The 19736-nt window shown below is 52.1% G+C and overlaps 2 protein-coding genes across 2 annotated transcripts in view; one reads left to right on the plus strand and one right to left on the minus strand.

The window, feature by feature from the left end:
- Positions 1–19736, minus strand: part of LOC130542711 (ral guanine nucleotide dissociation stimulator-like) — a 248334-nt gene that overhangs the window by 169230 nt on the left and 59368 nt on the right. The window lies entirely within an intron of this gene.
- LOC125282213 (dual oxidase 1-like) overlaps positions 1–19736 on the plus strand; it is a 72945-nt gene that overhangs the window by 39149 nt on the left and 14060 nt on the right. Inside the window, 23 exon segments of the mRNA XM_057306931.1 lie at positions 1133–1183; positions 6695–6705; positions 7047–7094; positions 7097–7129; positions 7319–7483; positions 8755–8829; positions 8832–8941; positions 9079–9199; positions 9202–9273; positions 9399–9571; positions 10001–10061; positions 10204–10272; positions 10275–10299; positions 11617–11731; positions 12645–12731; positions 13497–13672; positions 13883–14001; positions 14602–14731; positions 15414–15544; positions 16279–16350; positions 16353–16477; positions 17103–17288; positions 19361–19586. Coding sequence (XP_057162914.1) covers positions 1133–1183; positions 6695–6705; positions 7047–7094; positions 7097–7129; positions 7319–7483; positions 8755–8829; positions 8832–8941; positions 9079–9199; positions 9202–9273; positions 9399–9571; positions 10001–10061; positions 10204–10272; positions 10275–10299; positions 11617–11731; positions 12645–12731; positions 13497–13672; positions 13883–14001; positions 14602–14731; positions 15414–15544; positions 16279–16350; positions 16353–16477; positions 17103–17288; positions 19361–19586 — 2381 coding nt within the window.

A 19736-nucleotide genomic window follows, 5' to 3' on the forward strand; every position in this document is an offset into this window, starting at 1 on the left:
GGGCCTGTCCACCTGTCCTGATTCCTGGTGCATATACTCTGAAGATCATTAGAAAGCTTTTTAAAATCCACCAAATGAAAAACGTATCACTGCCCCCTTGTTTATCTGTTCTCGTATTAGAGCAAATGGAGAAAACAAGCCTGGGGACTTAAAAGTGCAATAAGCCGGATCCTGGCAACATACACAGAGGTGGGCGTGACTATTTCAGCACAGGCCGGAGTGAATAAACTATCCATGTTAACAGGAAAATTACAGGCTAACTTCCATGAAAACATTCGAGTTTAGGTTCTCTTACCAGTTCCTGGGTGGTTTTTAAGGCATTCATAACCACGTATGCTGTTGGGCTGAAACAAACATTTTTGAACCTTAAAAAGTGCCCTTTGTTTCTCCTATCGTTTCCAAATCTTAATAAACCATCAGTCTCCACTTTGTGGAAAGGGAACTCAAGCAGAGAAATGGAGTAGGTCTCCTAAAATTTTTTTCAAGCATAGTTCCAGGACCTCATGGAAATGGGTTTATCAACCCTTGTCTGGGTTTCTGAGTTCAGACCACTGTCTACTCTCCTAATTAGTATGATTTCTTTCCTTGTAATGAGTCTGACACTTCCATTGCCCCATAAGTTGCTCAAGAAGACCTCAAGGATAATAGTAAGAGGTAGAACCAGAGAGTCTGCTGTCAGAGATCCTGCCCTAAATCGTGTTAAAAGGCTGGGTGGAAGGAGCAATCAGGCTTGATCGTAGACCATCTGGGAGGAAGTAGAAAGTCACCGGAAGTGGCAAGCTGGCAAATCTGGGCAGGAGTCCAAGATAATTGTCTGTTTGGTATTATCTTGAGGCAGGACTGAGAAATAAGTGACACAAAAGCTGGAAGGGAAGATGGGAGCCAAGTATGGAGACCCTTCAATGCCAACCGTATCCATTAGCAATTGGGTCAGCCACTGTGACAGAGATCCAAATTCTGTAGCTTCAGTATATTAGGTGGTAACTCTCTCATGGATAAGAAGTCAGGAGGTCGGCTCTCTAGAACTGGTATGACAGCTTCGGGAACTCAGGCTCCATCTACCTTTCTGATTCTCCACCCTTGAGGCTATCTGTTGGCAGTAGGCACCCCCACCATCTTGTCCATGTTGTAGGTCTGATCCTGAGAAGGAGAAGCAAAAGGATGACAGGCCATGCCTCTTCAGGTGAGTTAGCTCCCCTACGAGAGTTTTCTTAAGGAAGCCCCAGGGATTCCACATACAGCTCTGAGACCACCCCTGGCTGCAAGGGAGGCTGGTCAGTGCTCTTTTCTAACGGGGCATTTCTTCCTGGAATAAAATCAGTGTCCGAAGACATGAAGGAAGAATGGATGTTGGGTAGCAGTTTCGAGCTCACCAGCCTAAGGAGCGCAAACCATTTTCTTCGGCAATGGGAAGTTGTTGGAGGATTCTGAGGAGAGAGGAGAGGGGATTGGGTCAAGGAGATGAAATGGCAGGGGGTGTGGGGAGCAAGTGGAGAGGGGAGAGCAGAGGCGATGCTGTGTGGATGTGCACAGAGCGGAACGTGGACAAATACACTCCAACCACTCATTGTCACCTGGGAAACTGAGGCAGCTGGATGGCACTGCTTTAAGAAATGCCATCCCTGCAGCTCTTGAGGTAACAGGGCTGACTGTTCACTGAATGTCTTTAGCTAGAATATGAAGAGCCAAGTCAACTGCCATGAGATTGGCAGTTTTATCTATCAAGTTCGGTGTCATTTCTTCTTTAACACAAATGTATTCCTTCCATAAAGCTACCCTAGAACACTTTCTCTTCTGTCCTTTGCACTCATTTTGACAGTAATATAATGCCTTATAATTAAATCATATTGAAACCTTCTTCAATTTAAACTATGTACAAACAGACTCGGAAATTCTGTCATGCTTAGCACATCGGCACCAACTCATATGCAATTCGTAGTCACAATTGAACAGGTATTTAGATCAGTGAGATGTTGATGAGCTTTATGACTCAAAAAACAAAGCCCAGATACGTGAAGTAAACACAGCAGTAATAAATAAAGAGGACAGGCTAACGCACACATGATTTACAATAAATCATAGACTCCATTGTTGGTCTGATGTGACATTTGAATACAGTTATTCTAATGTTTACAGGCTTATTTTAAGGTTTACTATCTGGATTTGGAATGTTGGGATTTCTGAGATGTTTCAGTGATTTATGGAGACAAAGGGATGGAGTATTTGAAGTCGGAATTGTTCTATACATGGCATGGTTTCCTGCCTTGGTTACCCACTCTGAGGATATCTGAAATTGTAAGGTTTATGTTTGAGCTACGATAATTTTCTTTCAAAAAGGGACACGTAACTGGTATGATGTAGTTCGTAGTCATCAACACTGAAATTCAAAGACTGGCGCAATATTAGAAACGGCCAGTTTTCATGGGGAGCCTGGGTGGCACAGCGGTTGGGCGTCTGCCTTCGGCTCAGGGCGTGATCCCGGCGTTATGGGATCAAGCCCCACATCAGGCTCCTCCGCTATGAGCCTGCTTCTTCCTCTCCCACTCCCCCTGCTTGTGTTCTCTCTCTCGCTGGCTGTGTCTGTCAAACAAATAAATTTTTTAAAAATCTTAAAAAAAAAAAAGAAACGGCCAGATTTCAGGTCACAAAACACTCTTGAGGACTTTCGGGGACTGATCTGTGTGAAAAAAGGCATCTCTGTGTTGGCTGTTTAGAGGTTAGCAAAAAATAAATCAACCCACAGGACACCTCATATCTGCCACTGACTCAGCCCCTCACCATAGGAAGACTTACATGTTTCCAATCCCACAAAGACATAACATCTTTTGTGTTTTAAAACCTAGGTTTCTTGTGAAAGGACATGATTCCACTTCCAAGTGCACATATAGAAGTAGAAAAGAATTCTTTTTTTTTGTAAGATAGAACACAGATTAAATATTTATTGAATAATAACTTCTCAGCAAAAAGTTTTCATTTTCAGTAAACAACAAAATCACATGTTAATCCATACTTTTCCATACCATATTCTTTTTTCAGAATCACAAGCAACATTTAAATATAAACCGTCACATCTAAATTAAAGGCTCTTCTGAATCATTTTGGCCATAACAGCTCTGTACAGATTACATACTGCTCTCCTTAGAACCTACGTTCTTCATCTTTACTTTTCTTTTTTTTTAATTAATAATATTTTTTTCAAGATAAAAAGCTTCTGCACAGCCAAGGAAACAGTCAAAAACAAAAATAAAAAAAAAAAAAACTAAGAGGCAGCTCACACAATGGGAGAAGGTATTTGCAAATGACACTCCAGATCAAAGACTAGTATCCAAGATCTACAAAGAACTTCTCAAACTCAATACACGGGAAACGAATAATCAAATCAAAAAATGGGCAGAAGATATGAACAGACACTTTTCCAATGAGGACATACAAATGGCTAACAGACACATGAAAAAATGTTCAACATCATTAGCCATCAGGGAAATTCAAATCAAAACCACATTGAGATACCACCTTACGCAGGTCAGAATGGCAAAAACTGACAAGGCAGGAAGCAAGAAATGTTGGAGAGGATGTGGAGAAAGGGGATCCCTCTTACACTGTTGGTGGCAATGCAAGTTGATACAGGCACTTTGGAAAACAGTGTGGAGGTCTCTTAAAAAGTTACAAATTGAGCTACCCTTTGATCCAGCAATTGCACTACTGCGTATTTACCCCAAAGATACAGACGGAGTGAAGAGAAGGGCCATATGGACCCCAATGTTCATAGCAGCATTGTCCACGATAGCTAAATTGTGGAAGGAGCCGAGATGCCCTACAACAGGTGACTGGATTAAGAAGAGGTGGTCCATATATACAATGGAATATTATTCAGCCATCAGAAAAAACGATTTCCTAACATTTGCAGCAACATGGACGGCGCTGGAGGAGATAATGCTAAGCGAAATAAGTCAAGCAGAGAAAGACAATTATCATATGGTTTCACTCATTTATGGAACGTAAGAAGTAGGAAGATCAGTAGGAGAAGAAGGGAAGAAGAAGGGGGGGGTAAACAGAAGGGGAAATGAACCACGAGAGACTATGGACTCTGGGAAGCAAACTGAGGGCTTCAGAGGGGAAGGGGGTGGGGGAATGGGATGGGCTGGTGATGGGTATTAAGGAGGGCACATATTGCATGGTGCACTGGTGTTATATGCAAGTGATGAATCATGGAACTTTACATCAAAAACGAGGTATGTACCGTACGGTGACTAACAGAATAAAAAAATATTATTAATAGAAAAGAATTCTGTTCACTACTTCACCCAGTCGCATCCATCCTATGAGGAAGAGTCTTGGTTTAAGATGGGCACTCTGGCCTCTTTTTTAGTTGCTAATTACCAATTTTAGATGTTCCTCTTTGACAATGAATTTCTGGCACAATGTCTGTTTTCATTCAGAGAAACTCTGAGATTTACAAATTCCGCAATCTCTGCTGATCAGTTAATGATGTGGTAAACAGGGTTTCACAGCTAGACAGATGGAGGCAGCTCTCCAGTGCCAGAAGCTGAGGAGGTCAGGATCTGGATGGCAGGGACTGCTCCAGGGGATTTATCGAAAACTGTAAGACTCAAAACAGAAGATACTCATCCAAGCTCAAGAGTGATGGTTGTTCTTTCTGACAGAGATATAACCCAGTTTGCCTACAAAAACACTCACATTATTAAAAACAAAACTAGCAGAGGTCAGATGAATTTTTGGTGGCTAAACATCCAGGTCTCCTTCTCTGGCTTTGCTCTGCCCCTCACCCGTCACATTCACCCAATTCTATCATAGTGTATCTTGTTCATAAGGAATAGGGGGGCAAGTGATGGCGTCCTTTAGCTTCCTGTAATCTACTGACCCCTCCATTAAGCCACCCCAAATTAACAAACCACCCACGTGATATTGAGGTTCTTGCCGTATTAAGGTAGCTCTATATAAGTCCCCTGATCCCCCTTTGAACCAGGTGGCCGCCCCTAAACCCTGCCTGTATGGAAATTTTTGCTCAGTCGCTGCTTAGAGGATTAAGTTTATCCTAAGCTGACAGAAGAGCCTTCTTTCTACATCACTACAAAGCTGGTGAATGAACCTACCTGAGGACCAGGCACCAGCCAGACATCTGGGCAGCAGTGAGTCTGCTCATCTTTGGAAACCCAGAGAGAGCCAACCAGCTCTAAGACTTGTATGATGGCCAGCATGAGAGCTGTTGTGTGGTGTGTAAGTGAGGATGCCTCCTTACCCTACCAAGGCACATAAAGTAAAGGGTTGCTTCCTGCCAGGAGTTTGCAGGAAGCAGAGCAATGACTCGGTTCAGCCACAGAGGCCTCCTGCCTCAGCATCCAGAGGGAGGGTTAAAAGTGGTTAATGTGGGGACATGGAATGGACTCCTTGCCAGCCCTGGCCTCCGTCAGTGGCAGCAGGGAAACTGCCATCTTACGGGCAGGGCACTCTTTGGAGAACAGTTGGAGTAAAGAATCCATGGAGAAGCTGAAACAAATATGGCGGTATCTGTTCATTTGGTAAATCCTAACTGGACACTGATTTGACGCACACATCATGCTAGGTATGGAGGATACAGCTATGAGTGGAAACAGTTCCTGACCCTAGGTGGCAAGAGAAGAGAGGAAGCTGGACACTGTTGCCAACCAAGAACAGCAAATGTTGGGTGGGAACTCTTAGTGGGGCCCCTGAAGAAGATATCATGTGCCACATCCTCTCAGCCCACCTTGTGCTCACCCGCAGCTGGTGGGCAGTTTCTACGTACCCTGACAGTTTCCTACCTCCAGTACCTGCTTGCCTCTCCTTCCTTCTCCACCTGAGGGCTGGAAGACACTTACTGCCCCTAGTGCAACATTCAGCCAGTTGGTGGATAGATTCCCTGGCTTCCTCCCTGCTCAATAGGCAGTTCTGAGGTGTGCCCATACAGTCTCCGAGAGGCCACCAACAGGAGTGAGCCCCAGTTGCCCTCAGCAGTAACTCACTCCGTGACAAGTCCCATATTGATGTCCCTGCCTTACTTCCCCACTTCCTCCAGCTCGTCCTGGGCCACCTCCCAGTTAGCCACCTGGCTCAAATCCTTCCCTTAGGCTCTGCCTTTAGGGGTTAACCTGCCTCGGGCTAAGGATCTGAAATAGCACGTGGCACAGGGCACTTTTGAGTAAGTTGGAAGATGGAATCTGACTGGTCACCTGATCTGCTGACCAGAAGGACCTCCATTCCATCTCTGATTCTGAACCTTTCCCTCTTCCCTCACTGCCTGAGTTCTTCCCTCAACAACTGAGTGCTCCCTCCCAGATCCTAGTTTTTGGAAAGTATAATAGGGTCAATAAGAGGAATTACATGAGGAACATGATTCCTCAAAGGAGGAGGAGGCAAGGTTCTCCCTTGACCAGGAAGTCCCTGATCCCACCCCCAGAAACTGGAAAAGAGACCAGAATAGCAACAGGCGGCAGAGCCACAGCCCCAGGGCCCACACACTTGCCCTGGGGGGGGGGGGCGGCTCTGCTCAGCAGGAGAGGGCCAAGCCCCTCTCCACACTGCCCGTACCCAGGGAGTGGTCACAGAATGACCTCTCCTTTCCTGAGTGGAAGAGTGGTTGGCTTTGGGGCAGTGGCTGGCTCTTGCTCCATATATCTTAGGGCTGGGACTGGTTTCTGTCCTGCCTTGTCCCTAGGGAGCTGAGGGGTGAGGGCACTAGAAGGCTCCTGCATGCCCTTCCACATCGCCACTGTTCTCCAGCTTTGTCTTGTTCTCTGAGGTTATTTGTCAGCACACACTGCCCCTGTCTCCACTGCTTCAGGGCTCCCTGCCATGTTTCCCCCACTGAGCAGCTAGAAGAATGAGCTCGAGTTTGGATATCACTTTGTCCTTGGTTCTCTCCCCCTGCCGCCTACCTTCCACACTGTGCTGGGTTTCCACCTTCTGCTGCTCCCCTTGCCAGGCTACCAAGACGCATATCCTGCAGGCTTGCCTGTCCTCTCATGCCTGGACTTGCCCAGCTGCCCCTTCCCTCTGTTCTCACACAGGAACTCAGAACCCCATTTCCCGGGAGGTGCAGCGATTTGATGGGTGGCACAAAACCTCATGGAGCACAGATGGGGCAGCAAAGGTAGGTGAGGGCCAAGTGGAAACAGGCCTAGGGGCAGGGTTACCCGAAGGGGCAAGGGCTGGCAGGTACCAGCGGAGGCTCATGCATTCTTAAGGTTTTAGGATCTGTGGTATGGATGGAAGCCTGGGAGAGGGGAGGTAAGGGAGCCCCACTGAGGATTTATCTTTGTTCCTACCCCTCCTACCCCAGGCTCTCGGCTCCAGCGCCTGGTTCCAGCCAGCTATGCAGATGGTGTGTACCAGCCCTTGGGAGAACCCCAGCTGCCCAACCCCAGAGACCTTAGCAACACTGCCATGAGGGGCCCTGCAGGGCAGGCCTCCCTGAGAAAGCGAACAGTGCTGGGAGTCTTCTTTGGTGAGGGCCTCAACCTCTGGGGGAGGGAGGCCAGTAGGGTCAGCTGGACACCTCTATGTCTGAGGGGGGAGTCAGGAAGTGAGGGAGAGAAGTGATGGTGGGTCTTAGAGATGGGGGTGAGAGATGAAGGGGCAGGCAAGGGGATGGGGTATTCTTACCCAAAACTGGATTTGCCTCTTGGTGGGTATTTAGCCAAAAGACACAAGAAAGCCAAGATTAGAGAGTTTTACTTGGAACAAGTAAGGGAAAACATGGAGGATATTTCCCAAAGCAGTCTGTTCCCGAATAACAGAACTGGGGAAGTTTTAAGCTAAGGGTCTGTATGGATTCACGAAGGCACTTGTGCAATGGAGAATTCAGCCTAGAATTTAGGCTAAAGGCATCATAGAATGACAGAGTCCAGGTCTTAATTGATGGAAGTCACAAGGGCCAGCAAGGGTTGGCGTCAATTGTCTGCCTTTAATCGATCTGATATCTGAATATTCAAAGAAGTTTAGATCCTGCAAATATAACTCAAGAATGTGCTTTGAGCAAGTAGTCATAAATCACAAGATGTCTGGGGCCTAAAAGGATTTTTCTTAAGTCAAGAAAGCTATGTCTTGTATTTCTTTTTCTGGAGAAGGAAAAGTAGAGGGAGAAAGTCTGAGTGGGGGAGGCATAAATTTGCCCCACACTGAGCTGCCGATGGAACTACAGGTAGAGGCTGGAGCCTGACAATAATCTGGCAGGGGCTCTTGGTGGACCCTGTTTTCACTCATGGTCCCTGTGACTCCTGGGACAGTCTCAGGCCAGGGTTCTGATTTTGACAAGAGCGCTGGAGGCCGGGGTGTCAAAACGGGGGTGCTAGGGTGGGTGGTCTGACCCCAGTGACTGTGGGTTGTTGGCTCCCAACAGGAATGTTGGGCTCCTGCTGGCCACCCAAGGTGCCTACATTTGATCCCAGTGTGCGGTGTTGCAGTGAGACTGGCAGGTTCTCTGGGCAGGCTGCTCCCAGCTGCATGTTGGAGCAGGTGTTCCCAGCCTGACTGCCCAGGCACACTCACCCGGCACCTCCCAGTTACCAAGGAGAGGACCAAACCGGCAACGAAAGCAGTTTGGACCAGGGTGTAACAAAGCACTGGGAAAGGTGGAGGAGGTCAAGACTTGGACTTGCCAAAAGTGGCTGAGTCATCTTTTGAAGCTTCAAAGGGAGTGGGGGAGTCCAGATACCTGATGCTGAAGGGAGAGTGGTCCTTAGCTGGTCCTTGCACGCCCTCCCCCGTTGTGGACAGGCTACCACGTGCTCTCGGACCTGGTGAGCGTGGAGACCCCGGGCTGCCCAGCCGAGTTTCTCAACATCCACATCCCGCCCGGGACCCGGTGTTCGACCCTGACCGGCGCGGGAACGTGGTCCTCCCCTTCCAGAGGAGCCGCTGGGACCCCGAGACCGGACAGAGCCCCAGTAATCCCCGGGATCTGGTGAGACGAGACGGGCGGGGTCCCGGGTTCTGGGCCCGGCCGGGCGGGGAGAGACTCCCACCCCCTCGCCCACCGACACCCGCCTCCGCTACCCGACCCCGGGCGCACCTCGGCTCACCCTCCTGGTGCCCCCGCAGACCAACGAGGTGACGGGCCGGCTGGACGGCAGCGCCATCTATGGCTCCTCGCCCTCGTGCAGCGACGCGCTGCGGAGCTTCTCCCGCGGGCAGCTGGCCTCGGGGCCCGACCCCGCCTTCCCCGCGACGCACAAAGCCCCCCGCTCGTGGGGACGGCGGCCGACCCCGCCACCGAACAGCGCGGCCCCGGGGGCTGAACGGCGGGGCGGCGGCGCGGGGCGGGCTGCGGCGGCCGGGGCGCGGGGCGGGCTGCGGACGGCAAAGTTGCGCTGCCCGCGGTCGCGCCGCCGCCCAGCTCCTCCCCTGCGGCCCCGCGTCGCGTCCAGCCTTCGCGGCCGAGCGAGGGAACCGCGACCCCTTCCTGCAGGCGCCGGGCCTGCTGTGGGGCCGCTACCACAACCTGTGCGCGCAGCGGCTGGCCCGCGAGCACCCGCAATGGGGGGACGAGGAGCTGTTCCAGCAGGCGCGCGAGAGGGTCACCGCCACCTACCAGGTCCGTCACTCGGCCTCTCTCCGTCCTCCCTCCCCGCCTTCCTCCCCGCTCCCCCAGGCTGCTGCGCGGGAGACTCCGCTGCCCCGCAGAGCCCTCCATCGTCGCACAAGCAGCCCCCGGAAACGCCCTTTTCCAGGAGGACACTGCTCCCCAGAACTGGAGCTAGCGGCTAGGAATGGACCCCGAAGATGAGGAGCAGGCGAAGGGCTATTATACACGAGACTGGGCTGTGGTTATTAGTCATTAGCCCACTCCCATCCCATGTTCCTAGTGGGGCACAGGCCTCCGCACCTGTCCTGTTGCAGTTGCCCCCCTCGTGACTGCCCCTGCCTGGCCCTCATCTCCCACCTAAGCCTTCCTTGGGCTCAGACCCCTCCCAGCGTGGCTGCTCCAGCCCTTGCCTCCCTTTTGCCCTCTCTTGACCCTCAGAACATCGTTCTGTATGAGTGGCTGCCCAGCTTCCTGCAGAAAACACCCCCCAAGTATGCAGGTGAGGGGATGGGGAAGGAGAATGGGAGAGCTAGCAGGAGTTTTTTAGGGCAGGGAGAAGGGCTGTGTGTGGGGGGGGGGGAGGAGGCTGGGTGGTTTAAGGGCTAAGTGTTACTATCCTCCCTCTTCTCCCCTTCCCCCAGGACACAGCCCTTTCCTGGACCCCAGCATCTCCCCAGAGTTCCTGGCCGCTTCTGAGCAATTCTTCTCTACCAGGTGCCTCCTGGCGGCTACATGAGGTGAGGGCAAAGTGCAAAGGTTTGTGTATTGGCAGGAGTGGGGATGTCATTTGAGAAAAATCTGTCCTCAGGAGCCCTCAGGAAAGGATTTTCAGTCTGAAGTGTGCTAATTTCCCCAGGGAACAGTGAATTTGGAGGGGGAAGAACAATTGTTAAAAAAGACATCATTGTGATTTTTAAGCACTTTATGTCCACTTTCCCACAGCTGGTGTATATATTAACTCCCCAATTAAACACAGGCTAATCGAGGCTGAGGATGAGTCACGAAGCCCGCTGGTCTGAACCTTAGGTCTTGACACTGCACTGGGGGCATTTTTAGCTGTAAGCAGAGGAGCCAGGTCTTGCGGGGAATTATAATAAAAGAAGTGTGAGAGCTGAAGAAACATTTTGACTCCAAAATAATGAAAAGGGAATTTTAAACTAAAAAAAAATTTAATTAAATGTATATGGAACAAAACATGTCAGTTTATTTTTTACAATTGCATTATAATTTAAAAACAATTCATAGGTTAGGGGCACCTGGGTGGCTCAGGCAGGTAAGCAGCTGCCTTGGGCTCAGGTCATGATCCCAAGGTTCTAGGATTGAGCCCGCATCAGGCTCTCTGCTTAGCAGGGAGTCTGCTTCTCCCTGTCCCTCTCCCTCTGCCCCGTCCCCCTGCTCATACTCACACTCTCTCTGTCAAATAAATAAATAAAATATTTACGAAAAAATAATTCATAGGTTAGATTTTCTTACTCTGAAACAATTTTTGGATATGCCTAATAATAGCCAAGAAATCATAGCAATGGACTTATCCACAGATAAGTAATTTCGAAAGAACAATGAAAAATCCTTTAAAAATGTTTTAACTTACATATATATGTTATATATATATGTGTGTGTGTATATGTATATATATGTGTGTGTGTATATATATGTGTGTGTGTGTGTGTATATATATATATACACATCTCTCTTCAGAGAGGTCCTGTGAGTTGCCCATGGTCACACAGCTGTTCACTAACAGAGCAAGGACCCAGACCTAGATGTTCTGGTGCCTTTGTCAATCATGCTGTCAAGTCTCCTAAAATAGAAGTAAAGTTTTAGATCCCTTGTGTGTTGTGGAGACCTGCTCTCAGCAGCAGGAGCTTCGGATGGGGACATCATTCACCCCGAGTGGGGAATCAACCTATGGAGGAGGAATGGCCTGCTGGTTTCAGAGGGAACATCAGCACTGGGTGGTTCCAGGGCATGGACTGTGGTGTGGGGAGAGCCTGTCTGCTCAACCTCCAACCCCGTCTTCTCTCCCCATTCCCAAAGCATCCAAATCTACGAAGAGCTGAAGATGTGGACGCGCTGCTGCTGGGCATGGCCTCCCAGATCGCTGAGCGAGAGGACCATGTCGTGGTGGAGGATGTGCTAGGTGACGCTGAGGCTGTCCCTGCAGGCTGGGTACTGCTGTCACCTGGGTGGGGATTCTGCTGGAGCTCCAGTGTCAGGCCAGGAGGATTGAGCGGGGCTGGGAGCCTGCACTCTCTCACTGCTCAGACACCTGTTGACCATGGTTCCCTCTGTGTGATTCTGGCCCCCCTGGGGCTGGTTGGGGACTGGGTCCTGGGCTAGTGGAGCTGTGGTGGCCCGGTGCTCCTTCAGATTCTCTGCTATTTCATCCCCAGATTTCTGGCCAGGACCCCTGAAGTTTTCCCGTACAGACCACCCGGCTGGCTGCGTGCAGAGGGGCTGGGATCTGGGCCTGCCCTCTTATACCAAGGCCAGGGAAGCACTGGGTCTGCCTCCGATTACCAGATGGCAGGACATCAACCCTGCACTCTCCCAGAGCAACCACACCATAAGGAGGGGTTGGGACGCAGAGGGCAGGGTGGGAGGGCCAAGGCACATTGGCCCAAGACATGGAAGGAAGGCAGTGAGGCACAAACACTAGAGACAAGTCCCTAGTGAGAGGGGTGGGACTCGCCCACATGGTTTTTCCCAATATCATCTACGAGGATGGAAGTTACCAGACCAGCAGGATTTGGCAGTAGACCTTGTGACTCTGCAGATCCAGCAAATGTTTGTTGAGCATGTCTTGCACGCCAGGCACTTAATAAGCATTATCTCGTTTACTCTTCCCAACAGCCATCTGAGCAGGTGTGGAAGGTCCTCAACCCAGGAACAAGCTGTACTTTTTTATACACTGACACTCGGGCTGCCTTTGGGGAGTCAACTGTTACTCCCTGAGCTGTCGCCTGGGCCACGTGGCATTGCCTGCCAGCCAACAGAGCAGTTCTGGTGGCCTTACCATCTTGGCATAGTGGCGTTTCTACGATTGCACGCTGGTTTTACTGCTTTCGTCCGTACTGTTTAGAAGATTGTTGGAAAGTGGAGAAGTGAAAGGCCGATGAAGAAGCAATATGCACGTGGGGCGTATAAACTTTATACAGTCAATAGAAAGGTAGGAATCACCAGGCGCACCAAAAGTAGCAAGTCTTTAGCTCCCCTGGGCCTCGCTGGAATTTAAGCTGAGCAAATGTTTGTTTACATTGCAGAGAAAAGAACTAAAGTCAAGGTCAGGTAGAAAATGCTGCTCATAGAAGGTTGAAGTCTGTCTCCAAAAGGCAGTGTCTATGCAGGGATTTGATTTATACAAACTTTTTTAGCTCTCAAGAATAGAAACCTTTTCGGGGCGCCTGGGTGGCTCAGTCGGTGAGTGTCTGCCTTCCGCTCAGGGCGTGATCCCAGAGTTCTGGGATCGAGCCCCACATCGGGCTCCTCCGCTGGGAGCCTGCTTCTTCCTCTCCCACTCCCCCTGCTTGTGTTCCCTCTCTCGCTGGCTGTCTCTCTCTCTGTCAAATGAATAAATAAAATCTTTAAAAAAAAAAAAAAAGAACAGAAACCTTTTCTACACATCATTCTACCTTTCCAATTTTTGTAGTGATTTTGACCTTCAACTTTCATATCTTTTTGAGAACAAGCCACATAGGGAACTGGCTGCCTGTTTTATTCCAACTTTCTACAAGAGGCAGCTGAATCTGTGAGCGAGTTCCCATAAATGAGTTAACTTGTGTAAAGCACTCAGAGCGGTGCCAGGGGCATAATAAGTGAGGGATCGTCACTGTCATTTATTATTATCCTCCCTGGGGCTGATCCCTGCGAACTACCCTTGCCCCAGGGCGGGTGCCGGGTCCTTGCACTCACTCTTGTCCCTTCTTGGCCCCAGGTGCTGGAATCCACAGCTGCCCTGTACAACCGGGACCTGTCCCGGCTGGAGCTGCTCCCTGGGGGGCTCCTGGAGAGCCATGTGGACCCCGGGCCCCTCTTTAGCGCTATTGTCCTCAACCAGTTTGTGAGGCTGCGGGACGGCGACCGCTACTGGTTTGAGAACACCAGCAATGGGTAAGGCCTGCCTGGGTCCCTTCCTCAGACTTACCTTGGCCTGGGCCCCAGGCCCTCTGCGTGTAATGTCAGCAGCCCCACGGGCCCTTGAGTCCCAGCTGGCCTCCCCACTTCCTCAGCCCCTCTGGGTCTCTTTCCTCATCTGGGTCCTCGGGCCAGAACAGGCATCTCTCTCCCAATGCAGCAGCTCCCCGCCTCTCCCTCCTGCAGGCTGTTCTCTGAGGAAGAAATCGCAGAGATCAGAAACACTTCCCTACGGGATGTCCTAGTGGCTCTCACCAACTTGAACCCCAGTGCCCTGCAGCCCAGTGTCTTCTTCTGGCATACGGGTGAGTGGCCAGGGGGTGCTTGGAGGGGCCTGGAGTCGGGTGTCTCATCCCGCCTCAGCCATGGGCCTGGTTCAGGGGCGGCTCGGCAGTAGACTCCAAAGAGTCAGTGAGCCATGGTTCTGCCCTTGGGAACTTTGGTTCCGGGCACCACGGTGGCCGCATGTGGCTGTGTAGGTCCCCTTCCGCACAACCCCAGGAGGTACCCAAGTGGGGTCAAGACTAAGACTCAGAGAGACCTAGGGAGGAAGGCTCCCATCGGCTGGGCTGAGCCTGGGGTGGGTGGGATATCGGGAAGGCCCAGTGCAGTGAGGATATCCTCATTCCACAGCAGTGACGAGGGAAGGGCTGTGTGTGTGTGTGTGTGCGTGTGTGTGTGCGTGTACATATGTGCATGTGAGGGAGAGAGAGGTGAGGTTCGTTTCTGACCCCACTTGTTACCCCACTAGGCAAACACCACATTCCTGGTATAATGACAGGGGTAAGCAGCTCTCACCCATCTGCTACCCAGAGCCCCCCCACCCTACCCTTTCTGCCACCCTAACCTCTTCAGTGATTCTGGCCCAGCACCCCCCAGGACTCTAGCTTCCTCTACTTCCCCAGGAGACCCCTGCCCGCAGCCCAGACAGCTCAGCACCAAGGGCCTGCCAGCCTGTGCTCCCTCCATCATGCGGGACTATTTCGAAGGCAGTGGATTTGGCTCTGGGGTCACCATCGGGACTCTCTGCTGCTTCCCCCTTGGTAAAAGTGATACGCAGGGTGGTGTTGGGTGAAATGCGTAATCTAAGGGGTGGCAGTGGGGTGGTTTCATCTATGACAACTGACCATGTACAGTACTGTTTCTTTGGGCACATGACGGAACACATCAAAGCAGGAGGGGACATGAGCAGTGTCTGACCCGCAGATAAATCAGCTGCAAGGACATTTGCCTTCCTGTTCTCCTGGGGTCCCTCCAGGGCCCAGGTTGGTCAAGAGCCACAAGGAATCTATTTCACAGTTATTTGCAGGAGCCTGGGCCTGGGAAACCGTCCAAGGCAAACCCTGCTTGAGAACCAGTTGAGAACTAGCTGGGCAAAGGCTTGAGACTTCGCCTCTGGCATGGCTGTGTGTGAGCCCACCAGCTGCATGGCAGAGCGGGTCCGGTCTCTGGCACAAGCACTCTGGTCTAAGTCTCTGGCTGGGAAGGGACCCGAGTGGTGGAAGCAGCAGAGGCAGTGCTGGCATCTTAGATGATACCCTAAGCTCCCTCCCCACCCCCACCCGACCCCCACCCCAGCCCCCACCAGGGAGCTTCAAAATTTGAGCCAATTGAATGAGCCGACCTAGGAGGTGGGGAAAGGAGGGAGTTCTGCCAAGGAAAGGGGTCACTGATCTCACCAAACCCCCACCTTCCTCTGGCCATCCTCCTGCCTCTGCCCTCTCGTGAGCCTGCTGAGTGGCTGGATTGTTGCCCAGCTCCGAAGGAGAAATTTCAAGAGGCTCCAGGGCCGGGACCGCCAGAGTGTCATGTCTGAGAAGCTCGGGGGGGGGGGGGGGCGCATGGAAGGTAGGCCTGGAGTTGGCCAGGGTGGTGCGGGGGAAGACATGACTCAGGGCTGCAGACCACCCCCACCTCAGCAGCCTAAGGAAAAGGCCCCCCTTTTCTAGGCCTCCAAGCAGGTCAGGGCAGGTGGAAAGAGCCATGGAGGCATCAGGTGGAAGTTGGACCTGGAGTTCTCCACCCTCCGTAGGTCTCCCCGTGGTCCCACATACAGGGCCTGTGATAGACTCACGGGGAGGAGTCACAGGGCCCTGACTACGTTTCACAGGCTTACTGTAACTCTCTAGAATCCCCAGCAACGGATGCTTTGTGGCATCTTACACTGGAATTTCAGGCAACAGAGAAGGAATTAATGAAGGTTCAGAGTCACACTGAAGGAGGATAGGAATCTTGATTCCACCACTTGGGCTTTTGGGCTTTAGGCAGATTTTTTAATTCCTCTAAACCTATTTTTTCTTATCTGTGAAACAGGAATAATAATAGCACTTACCTCATGAAGGTTTATGAAGATTAAATTAACTAGTTCCCGCCAAGTACTTGGTACAGTATTGGGCACACAGTAAACACTCAGGAAATGTTGGTTATTCTTCACGTGGGCTAAAGGCACAGCAGGACTGTTGGGGAAGGGACGACCCTCAGTACCCAAGAAGGGGCCAGGAGCTACGGAGGCCTTGACCTAACTCCAGCTCTAAGCCGGCCTCCTGCATCCTGTCCCCGGCTGACCAGCCCTGTCTCTCCAGCATTGGAATGGCAGGGCCACAAGGAGCTCTCTCGGCCTGTGCTCGTGCACCTGCAGCCCGGGCAGACGTGCGTGGTGACGGCAGGCTCTCTGTGCTCCGCGCCATCCAGCTGTGACCCCCGCAGCAGGTCAGCGTCATCCTGTCCGGCAACCGCGGACGCCGCGCCCTGCTGCTCAGGATCCCCAAGGAGTAGGATCTGGTGTGGCCCAGCGGGTCCTGTTCCTGGTCCGCAGCCTGGGAGGCAGCCAGGTGGAGGGGAAGGAGCGCTGAATCAGGCAGGGTTTGTGGCTTCTAGTCCCTGGCTGTGGTAACTGAGAGAGGAACGTGAACACACTCATCCCGTTCTGGGCCTGTGGGGTGACGTGATCTGCACAGGGCCTTCTTCCTGCGCAGTCTTCCCCGCCCCTTTCTAGGGATGCCCCAGTGGGCCCTAGCTGGGAGTCCTTGGAAGAAGCCAGGCCCTCTTCTCTGCCCCCTGATTTTAGGATCTAGTGAATTGTTCGAGAGTGTGGAGGGGAACTGAATCAGAGGCTGATTTTCAGCTCTGACTGTCTGGCTTCTGGGCCCCTCCGTCGTCTGTCCTCCCTGCCTTCCTGACTCTTTTCTCCCATGTGAACAGAGAGGGAGGAATGGCTTTAGACGTGTGTCTCTGAATGCAGTTTCTGTGCCTATAAATGAGCCCGGAACTCCACCAAGCCCAGGACATAACAGTAAATCCCTTTTACGAGGGCGTTCTTTCCAGTGGCCCCTGACAAAACTCACGCAAAGCTCCTGGCCCCAGGAGTCCTCGACAAGTGGTTGCCCTCCCTGTCGCCACTCCGTAGGTGCTGCTGTTTAACCTGGAGGAAGAGCGGCAGGTGCTGGTGGAAGACCTTCGGGGGGCCCTGAAGGAGAGCGGGCTGAGGTTCCAGGAATGGGAGCCGCGGGAGCAGGAGCTGATGAGGGCAGCCGTGGCCCGAGAGCAGAGGAGCCACCTCTTGGAGACCTTTTTCAGGCACCTTTTCTCCCAGGTGTGTAGGTAGGCTCAGGTCTGTCCCTGCATGTCTGCCTATGGCGGTGCCCTTACCTGCACACAGCCATGGGGTAACTCCAGGGACAGTCAGGAGCCCTGACACTAATAATCAGGTCTACTACATTTTTGGCCCAATCCCCTGGCCTCTCTGTAAGGAGATGCTCTGACACCTACCTGAGCCACTCCAGGGAGGCCGCGTCAGGAGCTTATCTGTATGTGTCGCTCAGCTCTCTCCTCAGGGCTGTCCGGCCTCTCTGCCCTCACTTAACTCATCCTAGCCAAAAGGCCACAGAAACTCAGGGTCAGTATGGGGCCAGCGAGAGCCCTTGGTGCCCCCTCCTTGGTGCAGTGCCGCTGCCAGAGGCCTCCTTGGGACATGAGCCCACCTTGCAGACTTCCAAGAACTACCGAGGAGATGTGGGGAAACAAGCCAGGAAGAGAAATGCGAGGACTTGCATGCACGTCTGGCACAGAAATAGAGCAGCCTGGGTCCAGAAGGGTGGAGAGGAGAAGCTTGGTAGAGATAAGATCCCTCCAGCCCAGGCCCCACTCAAGGAGTTTGTCACCCCTCTGGGAAGAAGGCACAGACACAGAAAGGAAGGTAACCAGCACAGAATGATGAATGTAAGACAGCCATGAGCTAAGCAATGTAGGAGTTCAGAAAAGGTGCTGAGTCTTCAGGCTGGTGGACGGTCGTGGTTCGGGTCAGATTTGACGGAGACTTAAAAAGAGGTGAAAAATTGTTGGCTCAGAGGAAAGGAGCAGGAGGGACTGCACAGAGGTGTCTAGTAGAAGGGCAAAAAAATTAATGTTTGAGGAGAAGAAACAGGGTTGGCTGACTGGGGAGAGGATTCATGAGGGAAGTGACCATTTAATGGTCATTTACGACGTGCCGGGCACATGGCTTTTGTCATCTACTCCCCAAGCCAGTTGAACTTGAGTATGCACTGGAATGGAGGGACCTCCTCCCCAGGTGGGGAGACTCATTGCCAGGGCCGAGGCGGGGCCGGGGCACCTCTACTCGGCTATGGGGACCCTTGTGCTGGGGGCGCAAGGGGGTGCTACCATGTCTTAGGGGTAGCTGCAGCCCTCTCCGTCTGCACAGTGCTTCCAGGTTTCAAGACATTTTCCATACAGCGTCTCTTGTTGATTCTCACAATAGCCCTGTGAGATAAGTAGGGCACGTAAGAAAAATGAATGACAGACAACTGGTGCGACTCCCCTGAGGTCACACAGCAGGGGGGTGGCAGAGCTGGGACAGGAGCCCGATCTTCTGCCTCCAGCCCCAGGCTCTTTCCACTAAAGCTCCCTGTTTGGAGCAACGAGGTTTGCATCGTGAAACCGCAGCCAGGCTTGGACTGGGGCCCCGGTTGACAGGCAGGCAGAACAGGTGCTGTGCCTGAGGCCTGTCTGCTTCCCTCACCCCCTGTTCTGATGCTGGGGCAGCCCCTGGGTGGGCTAAAGATAGCCCACCATGAGAATTCCCTTTTCCCAGCCCTACTTTTTCTCAGCTCAGCTGAGGCTTTTTCTCAGTCAAAACTCCTTTGGGTCTAAGAGCAAGCTCGCACTGATAAAAGGTCAGTTGACTCTGAGGCTGTGCTGATGTCTCAGGAATTCCGAAGGGAGGACTGTGACCTGGCCTGGAAGGGGCTAGGAAAGGGACAGTTGCCAGCAAACAAAGCCACTTCTCTCTCTTAGCCTGCCTCGTTTTCTCCGTGTGTTTACTTCCCTCTGTCTGGGTCTCTGAGCACTTGGAAGAACGTGGCAGGCCACGACTTCTGAGTTTTGTTGTGCTCAGGTCAAGACAGACCTGGGACCTCTTAGTCCCAATTCCAGATCATCTGCTTGGGTCAAGTGTGCATCCCTGGTGCAATCAGCTAACACAGAGGACTGGGGCTCTGTAGAACAAAAGGCCCCAGGGACCACCTGCAGGGCACGGGCAGGTGCTCAGGAGACAGGGTGCTGGGCAGACACCTGGAAAAGGTGGCTCCTACAAGCCTCAGCTGGACTTCAAATCAAGGAAACCCTGTCTCCTTCTCTCTCCCTCCCTCTGTTGCTGCCCGGGTGCAGGTGCTGGACATCGACCAGGCGGACGCAGGGACCCTGCCCCTGGACTCATCGCAGAAGGTACGGGAGGCCCTGACTTGCGAGCTGAGCAGAGCTGAGTTTGCCGAGTCCCTGGGCCTCAAGCCCCAGGCCATGTTTGTGGAGTCCATGTTCTCCCTGGCGGACAAAGATGGCAAGGTCTACCGGTCCTTCTGGGAGTTTCTGGACATCCTGGTGGTCTTCATGAAAGGTAGGGGAAAAGGAAGTGATCGTCTAGGTAGGAGAAGATGGAAGGGGCTAGAGACTGAGGCTGGAGGGTAGCTGACCTGTTGGAGAAGGGGAAGTGCCGGGGCCTGGTCTCCAGCCACGGCAGACATCTGGGAGCACCCAGGTAGAGATC

Source organism: Ursus arctos, unplaced genomic scaffold, assembly GCF_023065955.2.
Source record: "Ursus arctos isolate Adak ecotype North America unplaced genomic scaffold, UrsArc2.0 scaffold_48, whole genome shotgun sequence".
Lineage (NCBI taxonomy): Eukaryota > Metazoa > Chordata > Mammalia > Carnivora > Ursidae > Ursus > Ursus arctos.